Raw genomic sequence first — 18,916 nt, forward strand, 5'->3', positions numbered from 1 at the left:
TGGTTCAGGAATCAGTGTGTTTTTACATGAGCAGAATGTGTCCTTTTATTTCAAATGCATCTCTGGGTTATTTGTGGGGCCTGCCTGGTGTTTTTACACGAGTAGAATGTGTGCTTTTATTTAAAATGCATCTCTGGGTGATTTGTGGGGCATAGGAATTCGTTCAACCGCTCCCCTCAAAAAAAATATAGTCCAGCCCCCCCACAAGGTCTGAGGGACAGTGGACCGGCCCCCTGCTGAAAAAGTTTGCTGACCCCTGCTCTACAGATTAGGGAGGAGCTGAGGGAGGAGCAGTCCTGTTGCACAATCAGAAGTCATTCCCCCATTGTGCAACTACAGTGGTACCCCGCAAGACGAACGCCTCGGAAGACGAAAAACTCACTAGACGAAGGAGTTTTTTGTTTTCTTAGCCGCTTCGCAAGACGCATTTCCCTATGGGCTTGCTTCGCAAAACGAAGCTTGCCCCGCAAGCTCCGGGGATAGCGGGGGAAGCGCAGCGCGTCTTCCCCGCTGTCCCCGGACCTCTTTTGAAGCAAGGGGCGGCGGGGAGAAGATCGCTTCTCCCCGTTGCCAGCCCAGCAATCTCCAGGGACAGAGGGGAAGACCCCTTTTGAACCAAGGGGCGGCAACGGGGAGAAGCAATTCTCCCCGCTGCCCCTTCCCTTGCTTTAAAACAGGTCCGGGGACAGAGGGGAAGGCGCGCGGCGCTTCCCCTCTGTCCCCGGACGGTCTCCATAGGAACGCATTGATTGATTTTCAATGCATTCCTATGGGATACCGTGCTTCGCAAGACGAAAAACTCGCAAGAAGAAAAAACTTGCAGAACGAATTAATTTCGTCTTGCGAGGCACCACTGTACATAAAATCATAGAATTGTAGAGTTGGAAGGGACCACAAGGGTCATCTAGTCCAACCCCCTGCAATGCCGAAACCTTTTGCCCAACCAGGGGCCTGAACCCACAAACCTGAGATTGAGAGTCTCATGCTCTATCAATATCCTTGGACTCAACCCAATATGTGAACATGGAGCTGCCATTTTTGGTGTCAGTTCAACAGCGCCATGAGTCTGCCAGGCAAACATGGGAACTGGTCCATTATCTTGCTGCCAGCATGCTTACATGCTATTCTTGTATAAATATAAATGGCAACTCTAAATTTGTGTGCATTTGATGCATGCAGAACCACGCACACATGTGTCATGCTTGGCACTGGAAGGGAGCAGAACAGGCTGAAGGAGCGTCTCCACCCCCATCATTCTGCCCGGACGCTGAGGTCCAGCACCAAGGGCCTTCTGGCGGTTCCTTCACTGCGAGAAGCAAAGCTACAGGGAACCAGGCAGAGGGCCTTCTCGGTAGTGGCACCCACCCTGTGGAATGCCCTCCCATCAGATGTCAAAGAGATAAATAACTACCTGACATTTAGAAAACATCTGAAGGCAGCCCTGTTCAGGGAAGTTTTTAATGTGTGACATTTTGATGTATTTTTAATCTTTGTTGGAAGCCGCCCAGAGTGGCTGGGGAAACCCAGCCAGACAGGTGGGGTAAAAATAATAAATTATTATTATTATTATGCACGCTCCGCCGATGCGCAGTGACCTGGAACATAACCCTCCGCCTAAATGGAGGTTTGCCTGTATTCTCTTTTCATTATTTATAACTAAAGCGTCCACATATAATGCCATTTCTGCCTGTCCCAGCCTTCCTTTTATCATTGTTTTTTTTTTTTTTTTGCTTTCTTCTAGGAAATTTTACTTGCTGAAAAATGGGCGAAAATGAACAACCTTCCTTTCCCCAAAATAGACCCAAATGTTTTTGATCGTGAAGGTTTAAAGGAGTGCTACGTCTTCAAACCCAAGAATCCTTCTTCTGACATAGACTGCCCAACAATTATCCACTTTGTTTTAGCCAATATAAATTTTAGAGAATACAAAGCGCCAGGTCAGTAGGCTAAAACGACAACACAAAATTAAAGATAAGGTTACAGTACAGTTTAATCTTTCTCTCTCTGTGTCTTTTCTCTTAATTATTTGCATGGTTTTTTCCCACCTCTTCATCATCAACAACATCATTATTTCTCATTTTCCCCAGACTGGGACTCAAGGTGGCTTACTAATTTACTTTTACTGAATAAATATTATACTGTGGTATGTCAACTGAACAGTTTGCCCTTTAAAATGCCTACTTTCGTTGTGGTCTACTTAACAGGTGTTCCAAGGGAAACTCAAGAAGAGAAAGATTTTGCTGAGTTCGATATTTTTGATGATCCTGATACACCGTACTCCACCTTCAACTTCAAGTACCCAAATGAGGCCTTCTGCAGACTGCACGATCTAATGGAGTTCAACACCCTGAACAACTTAAATGTATGTTTAATGCACAACTTGCTTTAATTCAAAGATTCTTCGGTTGCTCTGTGGAAGTGAAGTGGTGGTTCTTAATGACTTTTCCACCCTCTGCGTGCAGATTTTTACGGGTGTGGTGCCACAACCCTCTGATTTCTGTTTATTCTTAAGAGGGCTGCTTATCGCTTTCAAGAACTGTTTTTTTATTATTACAGTGGTACCTTGGGTTAAGTACTTAATTCGTTCCGCAGGTCAGTTCTTAACCTGAAACTGTTCTTAACCTGAGGTACCACTTTAGCTAATGGGGCCTCCCACTGCTGCCGCGCCACCGGAGCACAATTTCTGTTCTCATCCTGAAGCAAAGTTCTTAACCCGAGGTACTATTTCTGGGTTAGCGGAGTCTGTAACCTGAAGCATACGTAACCTGAAGCGTATGTAACCCGAGGTACCACTGTATTTGTATTTCACAAAGAAAACATGGCCAATTAATGTGATACAAAGGAATTGCTGTAAAAGAAGAGCCAGAATACTTTTAAGAGCGGGGTTATGCCTTAGCTGTGTTCATAGCGTTCCTGGGTATGTTCTGCAGGCAGATTTGAGTGTAAAAGACTCAAATGATGGGTTTCTATTTGGCATCGTCACGTAAAGTACCTCATGTGAATTTTATTTTATTTTTTGCCAAATTTGGTTTGAAAGGCTAACAGTCATTCCTTCTCACAGTAAAATGTGTGATCTGATGGAGTACGGCAGCACAATGGAACTCTTGTGAAAGAAAATGGGTTTTTCTGATCATATGGAAGAAGCTCTGCCCTACGAAAAAGTGTCGAGAGACAAAACTAAATTAGAATCTGAGGACTGTACATACTTCCTGCTTTTGTGATACCATGAAGCTCTCTTGGCAGAAAGTGGAGGCACTGTGTGTTGGGCAGTTTGTTACGCTGATGGGAAATACGTTTGCTGCAGTCCTAATTAATCCCGCACAGTGTAGCAATCACACTATAGATTCTGTGATCCTAAGATGAAGGGCAGCAATACAAAATTAATGAAGAAAGTAGATAAATAAAAATAAATAGAGCTTCCCATCAGCCGTGTTTATGGGGTAGGAAAAATATTTAAGCACTCCTTAATAATATTTAAGCATAATATCACAACTTAAATGATTGCTGTACTTCTGGTATTACGTTAAAGACTGAATGGTTATTACTATGCAGAAGACTAGAGTTTAATATTAGATGTATGGGTTTTTTTTGTTTTTTTGCTAACAACTTAATTAAATGAAAGTAGTGCTTTTTCTGCTGTAGATGCCCAAATGGACAGTTAGAATGTGATCAAAACATGCCACCTACTGGCTAAATTTCATTCTCTTATTTCTTCTGTGAAAATACAAACAAGGATCAAAATTGCTTGGTTGCATTAAGAGCAAGAGATCCTTTCCAAGTTTAAATGGATAACATTTTCATCAGAAACATCAACATAGTTTGCCTATGCTGATGCAAATATTTTTTTTCCTATTGTATACAATCAGGTATACAATCTACCTGTATGTAGGTATGCATGCTAACGTGTGTGTGTGTGTGTGTGTGTGTGTGTGTGTGTGTGTGTAAATTGCTATCCTGAGAATACATATTTCCAGTGGTGAAACCTTTACAATTACATAGGGTCGGCTTACTTTCAGAACCTAATTACTAGTGAGTCTTGTGCAGCTGCTGTCTGGATAATAAATCTCTCCCATGAGTTCACCAGCTCTGCTGCAGGATGATAATTTCAGGCTAATAATAATAATTTTATTATTTATATGCCACCCATCTCACTGGGTTGTCACAGCCACTCTGGGTGGCTTCCAGCATAGACAGAAACATAATAAAATATCAAACATTAAAAACTGAAGGGTTGCCTTCAGATGTCTTCTAAAAGTCAGTTGTTTATTTCCTTGACATCTGATGGGCGGGTGTCATTACTGAGAAGGCCCTCTGCCTGGTTCCCTGTAACTTCACTTCTCGCACTGAGGGGACCACCAGAAGGCCCTCGGAGCTGGACCTCCGTGTCCAAGCTGAATGATGGGGGTGGAGACGCTCCTTCAGGTATACAGGACCAGGCTGTTTTGGGCTTTAAAGGTCATCACCAACACTTTGAATTGTGCTTGGAAATGTACTGGGAGCCAATGCAGGTCTTTCAGGACCAGTGTTATATGGTCCTGGCACCGCTCCCAGTCACCAGTTTGGAGAAGACTTGCTTTATAACATTTAAACAGTTTTCATTGATAAAAATGTACCCAAGGCATGCAAATCCACCTGCCATTTGAAGAAAGGGGAGGGAATGCTTGTTTATTACCTGGTTTTCCTGGTTATACAAAGAAGACAAAACGGGCAAATAGCATCTGCATCACCTTTGCTTGTTAGTTAGTTTCTTCTGCGGCATGTTTACATGCTTTGAAAAATCATCCGCGTAAACAAGCACTTCACATCCACTTAGCATGCGGTGACTTGCGGAAGAAGTGGCTACTAATGAGTTCAATGTTGTTTTGCTTCTGTTTTGCAGATAGTCAAGCAAGCAATAGCGGACAGCATTGAGTACAGAAGACAGAACCCGTCGCGCTGCTCTGTGTCCCTCAGCAGCGTCGAGGCAAGGAGATACTTCAACAAGACACAAAGCAACAACCATACATAGGGATAACACATCACAGGCTGTTACCCAGAGCAGAGTCTTCCTGGATTGGTCGGACAGACATCATGATGACGAAAATTGCTTCTGGTATAAACAGTGCAGAAACACAATGTGGGCGTTTTATAGACTTTAAAATGGCACTGAGTTCTCTTACGGTCATGACAATATCCTAAGCCACCTGTCAAGGTAGCTCATGTTACTACACAAATGTGCAGCAATAAGCGCTAGAAAATTTTGATACCATTGTCTGACGATGAGTTCATGCTAATGTGCTCTGTGTACAAAACGCCAGTTCACTCGTACATTAGCACCAGTGGGAATATAATTGGCTTCTTTAAAATGTTACTGTTTATTTTTTATTACATATACATATATATAGATATGACTGAATATTGTTTCTTGTTACTCTTTAACTTGGTTGGTAAACGGGCTAGACTTTTTCTTTTCTTTTTTCAAGCAAGGTTGAAAATTCTGGGATGGGGTCTGAAATGTCACTCAGGTGGGGGCGCAGAAAGCACTTTATCTACAACCCTTTCACTTGTCTTCTGCGGTAATATTGCAGTGTGCGAACGAGCAACGGAAAGAAAATCTCCATAAAGTGATTTCTTGGCACTTGCTAACTGTCTCAATTTGCTACATGAAACCATTCCATGCATCTTTCCTTCATGGGATTAGAACAGGCATGGGCAAACTTGGCCCTCCAGATGTTTTGGGACTACAGCTCCCATCATCCCTAGCTAACAGGACCAGTGGTCAGGGATGATGGGAATTGTAGTCGCAAAACATCTGCAGGGCCGAGTTTGCCCATGCCTGGATTAGAATCACACGAGGAGGAAACCAGGGCCCAGATGACTGGCCCTACTCCATCTCATTGCACCCCTGTCATTCCTGTAACTGTCCACAGGTTTTAAAGGAAATTCTGCAGTGGGGAGCCTGTTCCATTCATGCTGGCTTCTGACATAATTTTGAACTTTGGTCACACAGGGTTCTAAATCTTAGAGGGATCGTACACATGTGGAGTAGGCTGGCCACTTCAGACCTTCTCCTCAATGTGTGGACAGGGTGGGGGAATGCAGATGGGGCCAGTAACCATGATCCCCATTCCTTCCCTCACACTGTGGGGCATAACATCTGAATGGCGCTATAGTCTTCCCCCCTTCTATCATACTGGACGCGGGTGGCGCTGTGGTCTATACCACTGAGCCTCTTGGGCTTGCCGATCAGGAGGTCGGCGGTTCGAATCCCCGTGACGGGGTGAGCTTCTGTTGCTCTGTCCCAGCTCCTGCCAACCTAGCAGTTCGAAAGCACACTGGCACAAGTAAATAAATAGGTACCGCTGCGGCAGGAAGGTAAACGGTGTTTCTGGGCACTCTGGTTTCCGTTGTACCAGATGTGGTTTAGTTCTGCTGCCCACGTGACCCAGAAAGCTGTCTGTGGACAAACGGCGGCTCCCTCGGCCTGAAAGCGAGATGAGCGCCGCAACCCCATAGTCGCCTTTGACTGGACTTAACCGTCCAGGGGTCCTTTATACTACCATTTCTATGTAGCCCCATGCCACTGTTGGAATATGCAAGTCTTTTATTTGTATCTGATTGGTTGAATGTTTAGGTTGTTCTAAGGCTGTGTGGCTAAGGCACTGCTCATACATACCTGGAATGAGACACTTGCTGCTGAAAGCTTCTCTCTTTTTTCACTACTTGAAGCTTTGAAGAGTTAACTACAGTGGTACCTCGGGTTAAGTACTTAATTCGTTCCGGAGGTCCGTTCTTAACTTGAAGCTGTTCTTAACCTGAAGCACCACTTTAGCTCATGGGGCCTCCTGCTGCCGCCGCGCCGCTGGAGCACGATTTCTGTTCTCATCCTGAAGCAAAGTTCTTAACACCAGTGTGGTATAGTGGTTAAGAGCGGTAGTATCGTAATCTGGGGAACCGGGTTCGCGTCTCCGCTCCTCCACATGCAGCTGCTGGGTGACCTTGGGCCAGTCACACTTCTTTGAAGTCTCTCAGCCCCACTCACCTCACAGAGTGTTTGTTGTGAGGGAGGAAGGGAAAGGGAATGTTAGCCGCTTTGAGACTCCTTAAAGGGAGTGAAAGGCAGGATATCAAATCCAAACTACTCCTCCTCCTCCTCTTCTTCTTCTTCTTCTTCTTCTTCTTCTTCTTCTCCCGAGGTACTATTTCTGGGTTAGCGGAGTCTGTAACCTGTAGCGTATGTAACCTGAAGCGTATGTAACCTGAGGTACCACTGTACATGGTTCTGGATGATAGAGCTGGATGATACACGTTCTGGAAGGGCCACAGAGCCCTTTTGCATGCTGAAGATGTTTTCAGTAGCAACGGCAGGTAATACATTGGGCAGCAATAAGGTTATACTGCAAGCAAAAGAAATGTTCCTTCCTGGTTACTTACAAAGCCTTGTTTCAAACCTCAGAAAACAAAGAAACAGTGCCTTTGAGAAAAGGACTAAGGGCTAATTAAAGTGTCATATTTTAGAACTTTGTTTTCAGGATAGGTTGAAATATGGTGGACCAGTTCTCTGCAGTTGACCACGAGTCCTCTTCACCAGAGAGCTCACAGTGATCTATGAGCAAAACGATCTAGCTGATTTGCTCTCCGCAGTGGACTGACTTTCCCAGACATTCCCATAACTACTGTAAATAAGGTTTTTCATTATGCTTTCGTTGGATATTTTATGTCTAGCTGCCTCCTTTGTTTTCCCACAAAAATGCATAATGTAGTATCCATAAGCATCAATCACTAGCACTCCACCCCAGTTCTGCAAAACAAGGGTGAATTCATATACACCTTTTCCCCCCACTTGATGACTGTACAGTGGTACCTCGGGTTAAGTACTTAATTTGTTCCGCAGGTCTGTTCTTAACCTGAAGCTGTTCTTAACCTGAAGCACCACTTTAGCTAATGGGGCCTCCTGTTGCTGCCGCGCCACCGGAGCACGATTTCTGTTCTCATCCTGAAGCAAAGTTCTTAACCCGAGGTAATATTTCTGGGTTAGCGGAGTCTGTAACCTGAAGCGTATGTAACCCGAGGTACCACTGTAGTTATTTCACGCAAGCCCGATTGTTGGCGATAAATCAACACATTCAATAAATTCTGTCAGCAAAGGTAAATTTTACCCATGATGACTTTATCACCATATCCATAGCTTCTTAATTGTTTGTCTGAATTCAACCGTGGTCTTTTGTGTTAATTTGCTTTTACTGTCAGAATTTCAGCTAATGGATAATGATTCTGGTTCATCTCCCAAGGTGCCACTGGGTTGTTAAATCTCAGCCGAACAATGTTAATGGTTCATAAGCTTTCATGGCCAGAGCACACTTTTTGCATAGATACCCGGAGTTTGGAGAGGCGGCACTTTATCAAAGCCAAAAGGCCAAGCAGTCAAGGAGACAAAAGGCTTGTCATCAGGTGGAACATATTTGAATTGCTCTGTCATGTTCCTTGTTTTTATTTATTTATTTAAGACTGTAAGCTGCTTTGTGGAAGTCAGAATCAAAATAAATCCAGAATCCAGTCCAAATGAATGCAAGATCCAAACGTCTGGGTGCGACTCACTCCTGATGTCAGCCACATTGATGTGGTCTTCCATTGAGACCCCCCCAACCAAGTCCCTCACCAGCAACCCTGCTCTGCATTCTCTTTGAGTGCTTTTCCCTACCTGGAATTTAACTTCCAACCGTGATAATGGCTACTGTTAGCTTGTGAGAGCCCTTTGGTAGTAAATACCCGCTAATTTGAAACATTGATCCTGAAAAACAAATGACTTAAGCCTTCCATGGTGAGAAGTCTTATATAACCCCTTTCTACACTTTAGATGGGGATGGATGCGTTCAGATCTGGCAGGTGTACCTGATAGCTCAGTTGGTAGAGCATAAGACTCTTAATCTCAGGGATGTGGGTTTGAGCCCCACATTGGGTGAAAGATTCCTGCATTGCAGGGAGTTGGGCTAAATGACCCTCCTGGTCCCTTCCAACTCTACGATCGTTTTGATAAAGCGTGTTCTCCTTCGTGTTCTCCTTCATGGAGAGCACGTGTTGCGGTGGGGGCCGCCAGGACACTCCAAAGTTGGGGGCGGGCTAATTGATCATTGGCCAATGATACGATTGGGCTTCCCTTGTTGTTGGGAAGAAGTTAATGTTGCCATTTGTTGATTGACAGCCAGAAATGCTAAAACTCCTTGCACGAGGCTAGGGCTTCCTCTTTTCGCCCCATGCATCGGATTGCCCGTCCCCCCTCCCTATATTTAGGGTTGTTCGCTTTGACCTTTCTATGCCTGTCATGGGATCGTCTGCTCTTGGGGCAGGGGCCCGGTAGGAATTTTGTCCATCTGGCTGATTGGCTGGGGCCATTTGGTTTTTGCCTACTGCGTAGCAAATCGTCACAACTTGTAAGGTTGCGGTTAGGCATTGGTTTAAATTGGTTGGTGGAGGGGTATGGATTGGCTGTGCCTGCCCCTCTAATGCTGCTGCTGCAAGGGATTCCGTTAAAGGAATCGGGGGATAACTATTGCTTGTCCAATCTGTCAAGGGGGGTCGGGCCATATTAATGAGCTCCTGGTTGCATTTGGGGAGGGCTGAGTGCAGGTTCCCTGCGCCGACGCTACCCCAAGTTTATTCCCCTTTTCTGACTTTCGCATCATGCGGGATGTCAGTCTGTCCCCCATGGTGGGGGGAGATAGTCACAACCAATGCCTAAGCAACCACTCACATTTTTGTATTTTAATAAAAAGTTGTGGCCAAAATCATGCCAAAATCCTTAAACAAAAAATTCTGTGTGATGTGTGAGTTATTGTGGTGGTCCTGGGGACCTTGACACGCAACCAAACCTTCTGTGCTTAGGTGCCATATTGGGATTTCTTATTGCATCTGCTGGGTCAGAAATTTTGAAGCATCTAGTCTCTTGAATTCTCAACCCTGGTCCGAACTTTCTAATTGCTTTCCTTGTTTCTGTCAAAACTATAAATAACAATCATTGCTATAATGAGTTAAAGCAGTTTTCACAGTGGATTAGTAGGAGCTAAACTAAATTTGTATATGATTCTGTCTGCAGTAATTTTTTCCAACAGCTTTTCGTTTATCAGAGAGATCACTTATCCAATGTTGGCTGCATCTATAATAAACAATTCCATTTTTCAATTGTCTACAATATGTGGAACCTACAAGTAAGAACCTGGTAGAGCTGCTTTCTTTCTTAATAGCTACTTTACCACCCACCTTCAAATGTTTGTATAATACTAAGGGATTACTAAAACTCCTATCCTTGATTAATCAAGTTTTATGTTAGTTTTAATTAGTACTTGTTTAAAACTGCGAGAGTAAAATAAGCACAATGTATTTTACCGTTGTATTTTAAAAGTATTTACAATGAAACAGAAAGAAGCCGGTACTATATTTTTAGATATATCTTTTTAAATATTTTGTTCATAAATACAATAGCACTGGCTTATTCAGTTTTATACAGTTGCGTGTCGAGGTCCCCAGGTCCACCCCAATAACTCACACATCACACAGAAATTTTTGTTTAAGATTTTGGCATAATTTTGGCCACAACTTTATTAAAATACAAATTTGTGAGTGGTTGCGTAGGCATTGGTTGCGACTATCTGCCCCCACCATGGGGGACAGACTGACATTCCGCACGATGCGAAAGTCAGAATGGGGGAATACACTTGGGGGTTACGCGGAGCAGGGAACCTGCCCTCACCCCAAATGCAACCAGGAGCTCATTGCTATGGCCCGAGCCCCCTTGACAGAGTGGACAAGCAATAGTTAGCCCCCAATTCCTTTAACGGAATCCCTTGCAGCAGCAGCATTAGAGGGGCAGACACTCAACCTACCAAGGGCAGGCACTCAACCACTGCCCCTCAACCAACCAAACCATAAACCAATGCCTAACCGCCAACCTTACAAGTTGTGACGATTTGCTACGCAGTAGGCAAAAACCAAATGGCCCCAGCCAATCAGCCAGATGGCAAAATTCCTACTAGGCCCCCGCTCCAAAGCAGACGACCCCATGACAGGCATAGCAAGGTCAAAGCGAACAACCCTATTCTGGGGAGGGAGGGACGGGCAATCCGATGCACGTGCGAAAAGAGGAAGCCCTAGCCTCGTGCAAGGAGTTTTACTATTTCTGGCTGTCAATCAATAAATGGCAACATTAACTTCTTCCCAACAACAAGGGAAGCCCCAATCGCATCAGTGGCCAACGATCAATTAGCCCGCCTCCCAACTTTGGAGTGTCCTGGCGGCCCCCACCGCAACACGTGCTCTCCATGAAGGAGAACACGCTTTGCGTGTCGAGGTCCCCAGGTCCACCCCAATAACTCACACATCACACAGAAATTTTTGTTTAAGATTTTGGCATAATTTTGGCCACAACTTTATTAAAATACAAATTTGTGAGTGGTTGCGTAGGCATTGGTTGCGACTATCTGCCCCCACCATGGGGGACAGACTGACATTCCGCACGATGCGAAAGTCAGAATGGGGGAATACACTTGGGGGTTACGCGGAGCAGGGAACCTGCCCTCACCCCAAATGCAACCAGGAGCTCATTGCTATGGCCCGAGCCCCCTTGACAGAGTGGACAAGCAATAGTTAGCCCCCAATTCCTTTAACGGAATCCCTTGCAGCAGCAGCATTAGAGGGGCAGACACTCAACCTACCAAGGGCAGGCACTCAACCACTGCCCCTCAACCAACCAAACCATAAACCAATGCCTAACCGCCACCGAGCACTCAAGCTCGCCGCCAACCACTCACAACTGCAACCCCACCTTCAAACCCAACACAACAGAATTTAACCATGTGTCATTTCCCAACGGGGAAAGATGCACACCATCGTCCCTGAAAAGGACGGCCTCCTTGAAGGTGATATTGGGGTGCGCAATCACAGAACCACCATGAGCAATGACTGTTTTCATTGCCACCTTATTAACGCGCTTTCTGGCTCCTTCAGTGGCAGCTGGACAGCGACTGCCACGCCAGGTGCGCCTCTGCAGCAACTGGGACCAAAAAACTTTCACACCTGGTAAAAACTCTGCCAATTCAACTAAGTCCCTTTGAATTGTAAAGCGTAAAGAACAACAGTCTGTGGCGGGCAGATCGTTTTCCCCCAACTGGAGCACGATAGCTGAAGGGGGCCCTTCCAACTTCACGTGCTTCCGAACAAGGGGAAGCAATTCGGCCCACAGCATTCCACGTCTGGTCAGCCAGGACACCTGCACGTGATGAGGCAGGCCAAGACTGGGTCCAAGTCCAGACTCCCTCGCTCTGATGCTGGCCCAGTGGACAATGCTGTGGCCCACCATCCAAATGCGAACAGCCGCCACACCTAAGAAAGACAAGCAAATGTAAGTACAAGCAATCAACGACGGCTATGCACATAGCCGCGAAACGCATTAGACTTCCAACGACCCATGTTCTTAATTCTTTCTACAGACAACCCCCAATGAGCTGCCGAAGTGGCAGCACCAATGCGGAAAGAATGAGGGGCGTAATCTGCTGCCGTCAAACCGCAAGCTGCAATCACTTTGCGCATTACCTTGGCAAATTGATGCCTGGCCAATGGGGCACCATTCTCGTGAATAAAGAAGGGACCCTCCCCCTTAGGCCTAAGGTTCAAATATTTGGAGGTATCCTTAACCGGGCAAGGACCTTTACCCCCAGCGGCGGGGAGCCTAAGAGTAGCACCCCTGCCTAACTGGTCTGTCTTTGAATTCCGGATAGATAGGACCACCTCCGAAAGGGATAGAGTTACGTCCTGCAAAAGCAAACCCCTAGACTCTCTGCCCCGGATGACCTCCAGTACCACCTCACCTACCCTCAGGGCACCAAAAAAGGCCAAAGAAAAGGCGGCTGAAAAAAGCCGCGCTTCATATCTGGACCAGCAGACGCTCCTCAACTTCGAGCGCATGCTGGTAAGCAAATCAAATGTTATAGGCTTTCTTACCAAAGGGGGTCGCGCTCCAAGCCTCCCCCAACCTTCCAGAGCCCTGCGCACAACAAATTTGGCGCAAGGATCCTTATTAAAGAAAGCTTTACAGAAAAAGGAGATGGCCGCTGCTTGGATCCTGAGCGTCCTGGCCGCTCGACCCAATTGGAAAAGGTGCGCCAAATACTGCAGCACCTGTGAAGTAGAAGGAGATAACACAATCTCCATAGACAAAGACTGACGACAAAATTTTAAAAAGTCAGTCCAAGCTCGATTATATGAGCGCAGAGTGGAAGGTGAAATGGATGCAGCTACTCCCTGTAAGACTAATTGCTGCCAAGGTTCCAGAGATGATCCGGGAAATTTTCTGGCAGCAGATTCGCCTCTGGAGCAAGGGATCTGAACCGCTCCATCTGAAAACGGGACAGAGCATCAGCGATTTCGTTAGAAACGCCAGGGATGAATCGAGCTGAAAACACAATGTTAAAGCGCAGGCAATGCAAAACAAAAGCCCTGAGAAGGGCCGATACCCTGGCTGAACGGGACGACTGTTTTGCCAACACGTTCACAACGGCCTGGTTATCAGACCAGAAACAGACTCGATGGTCCTTGAATTCCTTGACCCACAGGTGCACTGCCACTGCAATGGGAAAGAACTCAAGAAAAGTTAAGTCCCGCGTAATAGGCTCCCCTCGCCACGATGGCGGCCAGGGCAATGCGCACCAACGACCTTTCCAGTATAGCCCAAAACCCAGAGAGCCTGCTGCATCAGAATGCACTTGGAAGTCATTATGGAGGTTCAAAGTGTCCTGCCATAATGACACCCCATTGAATTCATTCAAGAATTCAAGCCATAACTGCAAATCCGCCTTTACACCAGGTGACAGTCGCACCCGATGATGAGGGGCACGCAAGCCGGCCGTAAGCCTGGCCAGGCGCGCACAGAATGGGCGACCGGGAGCCACCACCCTGCATGCAAAATTAAGGTGGCCTAATAAGGACTGCAACTGACGCAATGTCACCTTACGTAATGGGAGCATCTCTTCTATTATCCTTCGCAAATTAACCAATTTGTCCTCAGGTAAGCGAGATGTAGATGCAACTGTATCCAATTGGATACCTAAATAAGTCAATTGAGTGGAAGGTCCCTCGGTTTTATCCGATGCCAATGGGACACCCAACTTCTCCGTAAGAGATGCGAAAGCCTGAAGCAGGGCCAAGCAGTCACCCGTGTCCCTCGCTGAGGCCAGTAAAAAATCATCCAAAAAATGGGTCACCCCATCCAGGCCGGTTTTAAAACGCAAGGCCCAGTCGAGAAAAGTACTAAAGCACTCGAAAGCTGCGCATGAAATTGAGCAGCCCATGGGCATGGCTTTATCAAAATAAAATGCCCCTTCAAACTGGAACCCTAAAAGCCAGAAATCCTGAGGATTAATTGGCAACAAACGAAAAGCAGACTCAATGTCGCATTTCGCCAGCAGGGCACCTGTCCCAAATTTTCTGATCATCTTGATCGCATGATCAAGATTAGCGTATTTTACTGAACAAAGCTCCGGGGGGATAGCGTCATTTACTGACGAACCCTTGGGGTGTGATAAGTTATGAATAAGGCGAAATTCCCCGGGGGCTTTCTTCGGAACAATTCCCAAGGGGGAGAGATGCAGATTAGCGAAAGGAAGAGCCAGGAAGGGGCCTGCCATACGACGTAAGGCAATTTCTTTCTCAATCTTTTTACGTGCCACTTCATGCCTTTCCCTAACTGACTGCTGATTAACCGGATTCCGTGCAACGGGGACCGTAGCTACCGGAATCCTAAAACCAGAAGAAAAGCCTTCCTGTAAATAAGCAGCTGCCTCACGGTTAGGGTAAAACTGCAACCAATGAACCAATTCTGGAAGCCGTACCGGCGTATAAGCTAAAACCATATCCGCCTCACTTAGAAGTGCCAGCTGCTGCTTGAGGGGGGGCCGCTTTTGCAGCTTGTGACCCCCCCTTTCCCCCACGAAAGGGCCGGCGGCCGCCAAAGCAAGTGGAGCCCGGGTGGTTGCCACCACATTTTTCGCAGACATGAGGAAACCTACATGATTGTCGCTGGCAAGAGCCTTTACTGTAATCCCAGCAATACAAGCGCTTTTTAAAACCTCCTGTTTTTGTCTTTTGAGGTTCAGGGGTCTTCTTTTCAAACTGAGGGGCCACATAAGTGGTCCATACATCCAAATCCCTCCGATCCCATCGGGCTGTGGGAATTTTTGCTGCCCTTCTTCTGAAATTCTCATCATAATCAAAGGCAGCATTCTGACCAGCCATTTCGAACGCCTTACGTACGATAGACTGGTAGACAATTAAATGAACCGCTCTCTTGGGATAACATGCTGAAACGATCCCGGCAAAAACCTGGAAACAATCCAACCAGTGCTCGAAGGTTCTATCCACTTTAGAATCAGCAGCCCGTTTCTTAGAGGATAGAACTGACTTCTCTTGGGCCTGCGAACTGTCTACTGGAGGGCTCAGTTTGAACATGTCGACATAGCGACCGTTCAATATCCTAGTTCTCAACTTCTTTGAAAGGTGACACCCTGGGATCACATCCCTAACCGAATTAGTCGACTTCTTAATATCAGGTAACAACACCCCATTTAAGTATTCCTGAGTGGCCCCATATTTTGCTCGATGGGAGTTGGCCCTCCGCTGCCAAATCCAATTGGGAAAACCAGAAGCCGATTCTCCCAGACCCCAATAAAATTCTGAGGAGGCCTCTGACTCAGACTCTGAAGTCTGTGATGTACCTGATGATGAAGAGGTGTCCCTCCGCCCTCTCTTCGCACGCTTTCCAGAAGACTTCTTGCGGCGGCGTGTGCCGCCCGAAGAGGACTTGGCTGGCACAGGTAGGCTGTCCTCCTCAGAAGACTCTGATGCTGGACCTTGAAGTGCAGTGCCTGGGACAGACTGAGAAGAGGTGGCAGGTGACTGATCAGAACCCACGGAAGTACTAGGTAAGGGTTGCAAAGCTGACCCTGGCCTAGAAGACCCCCCATGCCTAGAAGGGGCCTTTCCCCGTCGCCCCCTCCCGGTTGTGCGCCGAGAAGGGGTTCTGCCCTCCCGCGTGTGACTAGATGCAGGGGCTGAGCCTGCATTCCTAGAAAACTGAGAATCAGAAAACAAAACACCAGACATGGGCAGATCATTTTCATCGCTAGATGCGGAATCAGAAGGTGAAGAAACTGCAGCCGCAGTGGTCACCGCCGGTTGCTGGCTAGGCCCGGCGCTACAGCGTTGGATCAGGCCATCTACTTCAGAAGCAAAGCGAGCCAAAGCAGCTGGATCACCCGCCAGGCTCGAAACCAAAGATTGCAGACGCCCTGAGGCTTGACCAGTCGAGGGGGATCGAAGCGACTGAGAAGGTCCCCGAATGGTCCTTTTAGGCGGAACGGTCAAGGCAGGCTGCGCTGGGACTCTCTTAGGAGACATGATGGCTACCAAGAAAGAGAAATATCAACACGAGAAAAGAAGTTAATGCACCCCAGATACCTGGCGATCACAAAATGAACCAAATTAAAACAGTAAGCTACTTAATTAAGGAGCATCCAATTAACCAGAAGGTGCCTTTTCCTTTATTGGCTACTAGCTGGCAGCAAATTAGCTTCCCTGTACTAAAATAAAACAACAGGCTGCAATGCACAGAATGTCCACAAAGTGGACAGTTAACAGTCTAAAGTATTTCTTTATAATTAAATCAGGGAGGCAGCAATGCTCAGAATGGCCACCAGATGGCAGCAATTATGAGCCTGAATAAAGCAATAATAAAACAGGCTGCAGTGGCTCAGAACGGCCACTAGAGGGTGTGCGTGAGCAATTTAAATCAGGGAGGCTGCAATAAAGCAATAATATAACAGGCTGCAGTGCCTCAGAATGGCCACTAGATGGCCTGCGTGAGCAATTGAAGCCCGGAAAATGGCGTTCCCGCCAAAACGGAGCAGGGTAAGGCGGCTAAACACAACGGGCCTGCATCCAGGCCCAAGTTAGGCCGCGCCTGCCTCCCTGCAGCCCCGCCAGACACCAGGCCTCCCCGCTTCGCAGGGAGGGCCGCCGAGGACAAAGAAGGCCGAATCCGGCCTCAGAAATGGGGGGGGGCGGGGGGGGGGCTCGGGAAAGCCTAAGAAGGCCCAGCAGGGCCGGCGGCACCCCCGCTTTGGCGCAGCACCAGGCGCTGCCGAAAAAGGCCCTTCGTCCAACCAGGCCTAGGCAGCTGCGCCCCTGCGTGAGGCCGGGCGAACGCCCCTGCGGCTGGGCGCACTTCGGAGAGGCCTAGTGCCTCTGAACGTTAAGGTAAGCTACAGTGGGGGGGGGGGGATAGGGGAAAATTAATAGACTAAGGGGGGTGGGAATGCAAGGGTAAAAATTTTAGAAGGAGAGGGGGAAAGTTAAAATAAAATTAATAATTAACACACAGAGAGGAAACTTAATCAAAGGACAAAATTAAGAATTAAATAGAGCTAATGCAATTAAAGCAGGTCAAAGACACAAGGATAAAGGGTAATTAGTAGAAAAATACAACCGTCTCCCTTCACTGTGATCAATCCGATGCACGTGCGAAAAGAGGAAGCCCTCTTGCAAGGAGTGGCCTCGTGCAAGGAGTTTTACTATTTCTGGCTGTCAATCAATAAATGGCAACATTAACTTCTTCCCAACAACAAGGGAAGCCCCAATCGCATCAGTGGCCAACGATCAATTAGCCCGCCTCCCAACTTTGGAGTGTCCTGGCGGCCCCCACCGCAACACGTGCTCTCCATGAAGGAGAACACGCTAAAGCAATTTTGTATGCATCTTTTCTGATACTTGGAGAATCTCCTCTGGATCTGTGTTGTAATATGAAAATATTTGTTATTGTCTTGTTACTGGGTACTTAAAACAATAAAATATGAACTTCAATATAATACTTTCATTTCTCTCAAATTTGTGGTTTGTTTCGCCTGTGGTCTACAAATCAAGAGATGGCTTTGGCTACGTCTGTCTTGGTCCCTTCTCATCTTCCCAGAGGTATTGCCTCACTGCCTTTCCTTCTGGTGGCTTTATATTACACGTGAGCTGATGCAAACTAAACTAGGTTCCCTTGTGACTATGGGCTCATCCACTTTTCCAGTTGTTCCACTGCTTCCCCCCAGAGAAAACCGGCTCTTTACCTCTCAATCAGACCCCTTCTTGCAGAGAGTCACAATAGTGGAGTTGCACATGTCTTGTTCCCCAAACTGCAAGAGGAGGCTGTGGGTGTACGTCTGTCATTGAATTCTACTCAGTATTGATCCAGAGTAGATTCCAATGTAGAGTTAGCAGAGTAACAACTTAAACACATTGCAGGATTCCCAAAAAATAGACCAGAGGCAATTATATTCCATCCAGCAGAGCTTTACTGCTACTGAAGGCAAATGAGCATCATGGTCACAAATCCAATGCATCCAGGCTTGGCCCTGTCCCTAAGAAATCCAGTTGCAGCTGATTTAACTTAAACTTACAATAACTTATATTAAGACTAAACCTTAACACTAAGCGTACTGTATACAGAACACCACACCAGAAGGAAAAGAGGAAGGGAAAGGGAAACCCAGGCTCCTTCTGGCCTTGTTATTATAGTCAGTATGACCTTGACAGAAAAGATGACAGAACCAGTTTAAGCCAGCTGTACTTGGCTTCTCTGAATGAATAACCCAAACATCATGAACCTTCTGCTTGTTTCTTTCACACAGAGAAGCTTCCAGATCCCTCTTGAATTAATTAGAATAGGAAAGATCTCTACACATCAGATCAACACTTTCTGCACTAATAAATGCAAACTGACAACGTTATGAGGGAGTTGAGGCTGACTTTCAGCACTTCTGTTGGGATTCCATCCTGTCCTGGGGTTTTCTCACATGCCTGCAAGTTGATGTCATTCTTCGACGCATCAAGGGAAGAAGGCACTTTCTGC

General features: G+C 46.6%; 2 protein-coding genes across 4 annotated transcripts in view; one reads left to right on the forward strand and one right to left on the reverse strand.

The window, feature by feature from the left end:
* The window catches only part of PLA2G4A (phospholipase A2 group IVA), a 91,426-nt gene extending 84,168 nt beyond the window's left edge, over positions 1-7,258 (forward strand). For all 3 annotated transcript variants that reach the window (XM_028732514.2, XM_077928335.1, XM_077928334.1), the window contains 3 exons: positions 1,742-1,937; positions 2,205-2,362; positions 4,880-7,258. In XM_028732514.2, the coding sequence (XP_028588347.2) occupies positions 1,742-1,937; positions 2,205-2,362; positions 4,880-5,008 (483 nt within the window). In that variant the 3' untranslated portion in view covers positions 5,009-7,258. The remainder of the gene's footprint in view (positions 1-1,741; positions 1,938-2,204; positions 2,363-4,879) is intronic.
* Positions 7,259-10,486: 3,228 nt separating this feature from the next.
* Positions 10,487-17,536, reverse strand: LOC144327754 (uncharacterized). The gene is made up of 2 exons (XM_077928336.1): positions 15,741-17,536; positions 10,487-12,354 (listed from the first exon to the last, which is right to left on the reverse strand). Exons 1-2 carry the CDS (start codon positions 16,420-16,422, stop codon positions 11,780-11,782), a joined length of 1,257 nt encoding a protein of 418 aa, XP_077784462.1. The 5' UTR covers positions 16,423-17,536; the 3' UTR covers positions 10,487-11,779.
* Positions 17,537-18,916: the final 1,380 nt, after the last annotated feature.

The sequence above is a fragment of the Podarcis muralis genome, chromosome 5 (assembly GCF_964188315.1).
Source record: "Podarcis muralis chromosome 5, rPodMur119.hap1.1, whole genome shotgun sequence".
Taxonomy (NCBI): Eukaryota; Metazoa; Chordata; class Lepidosauria; order Squamata; family Lacertidae; genus Podarcis; species Podarcis muralis.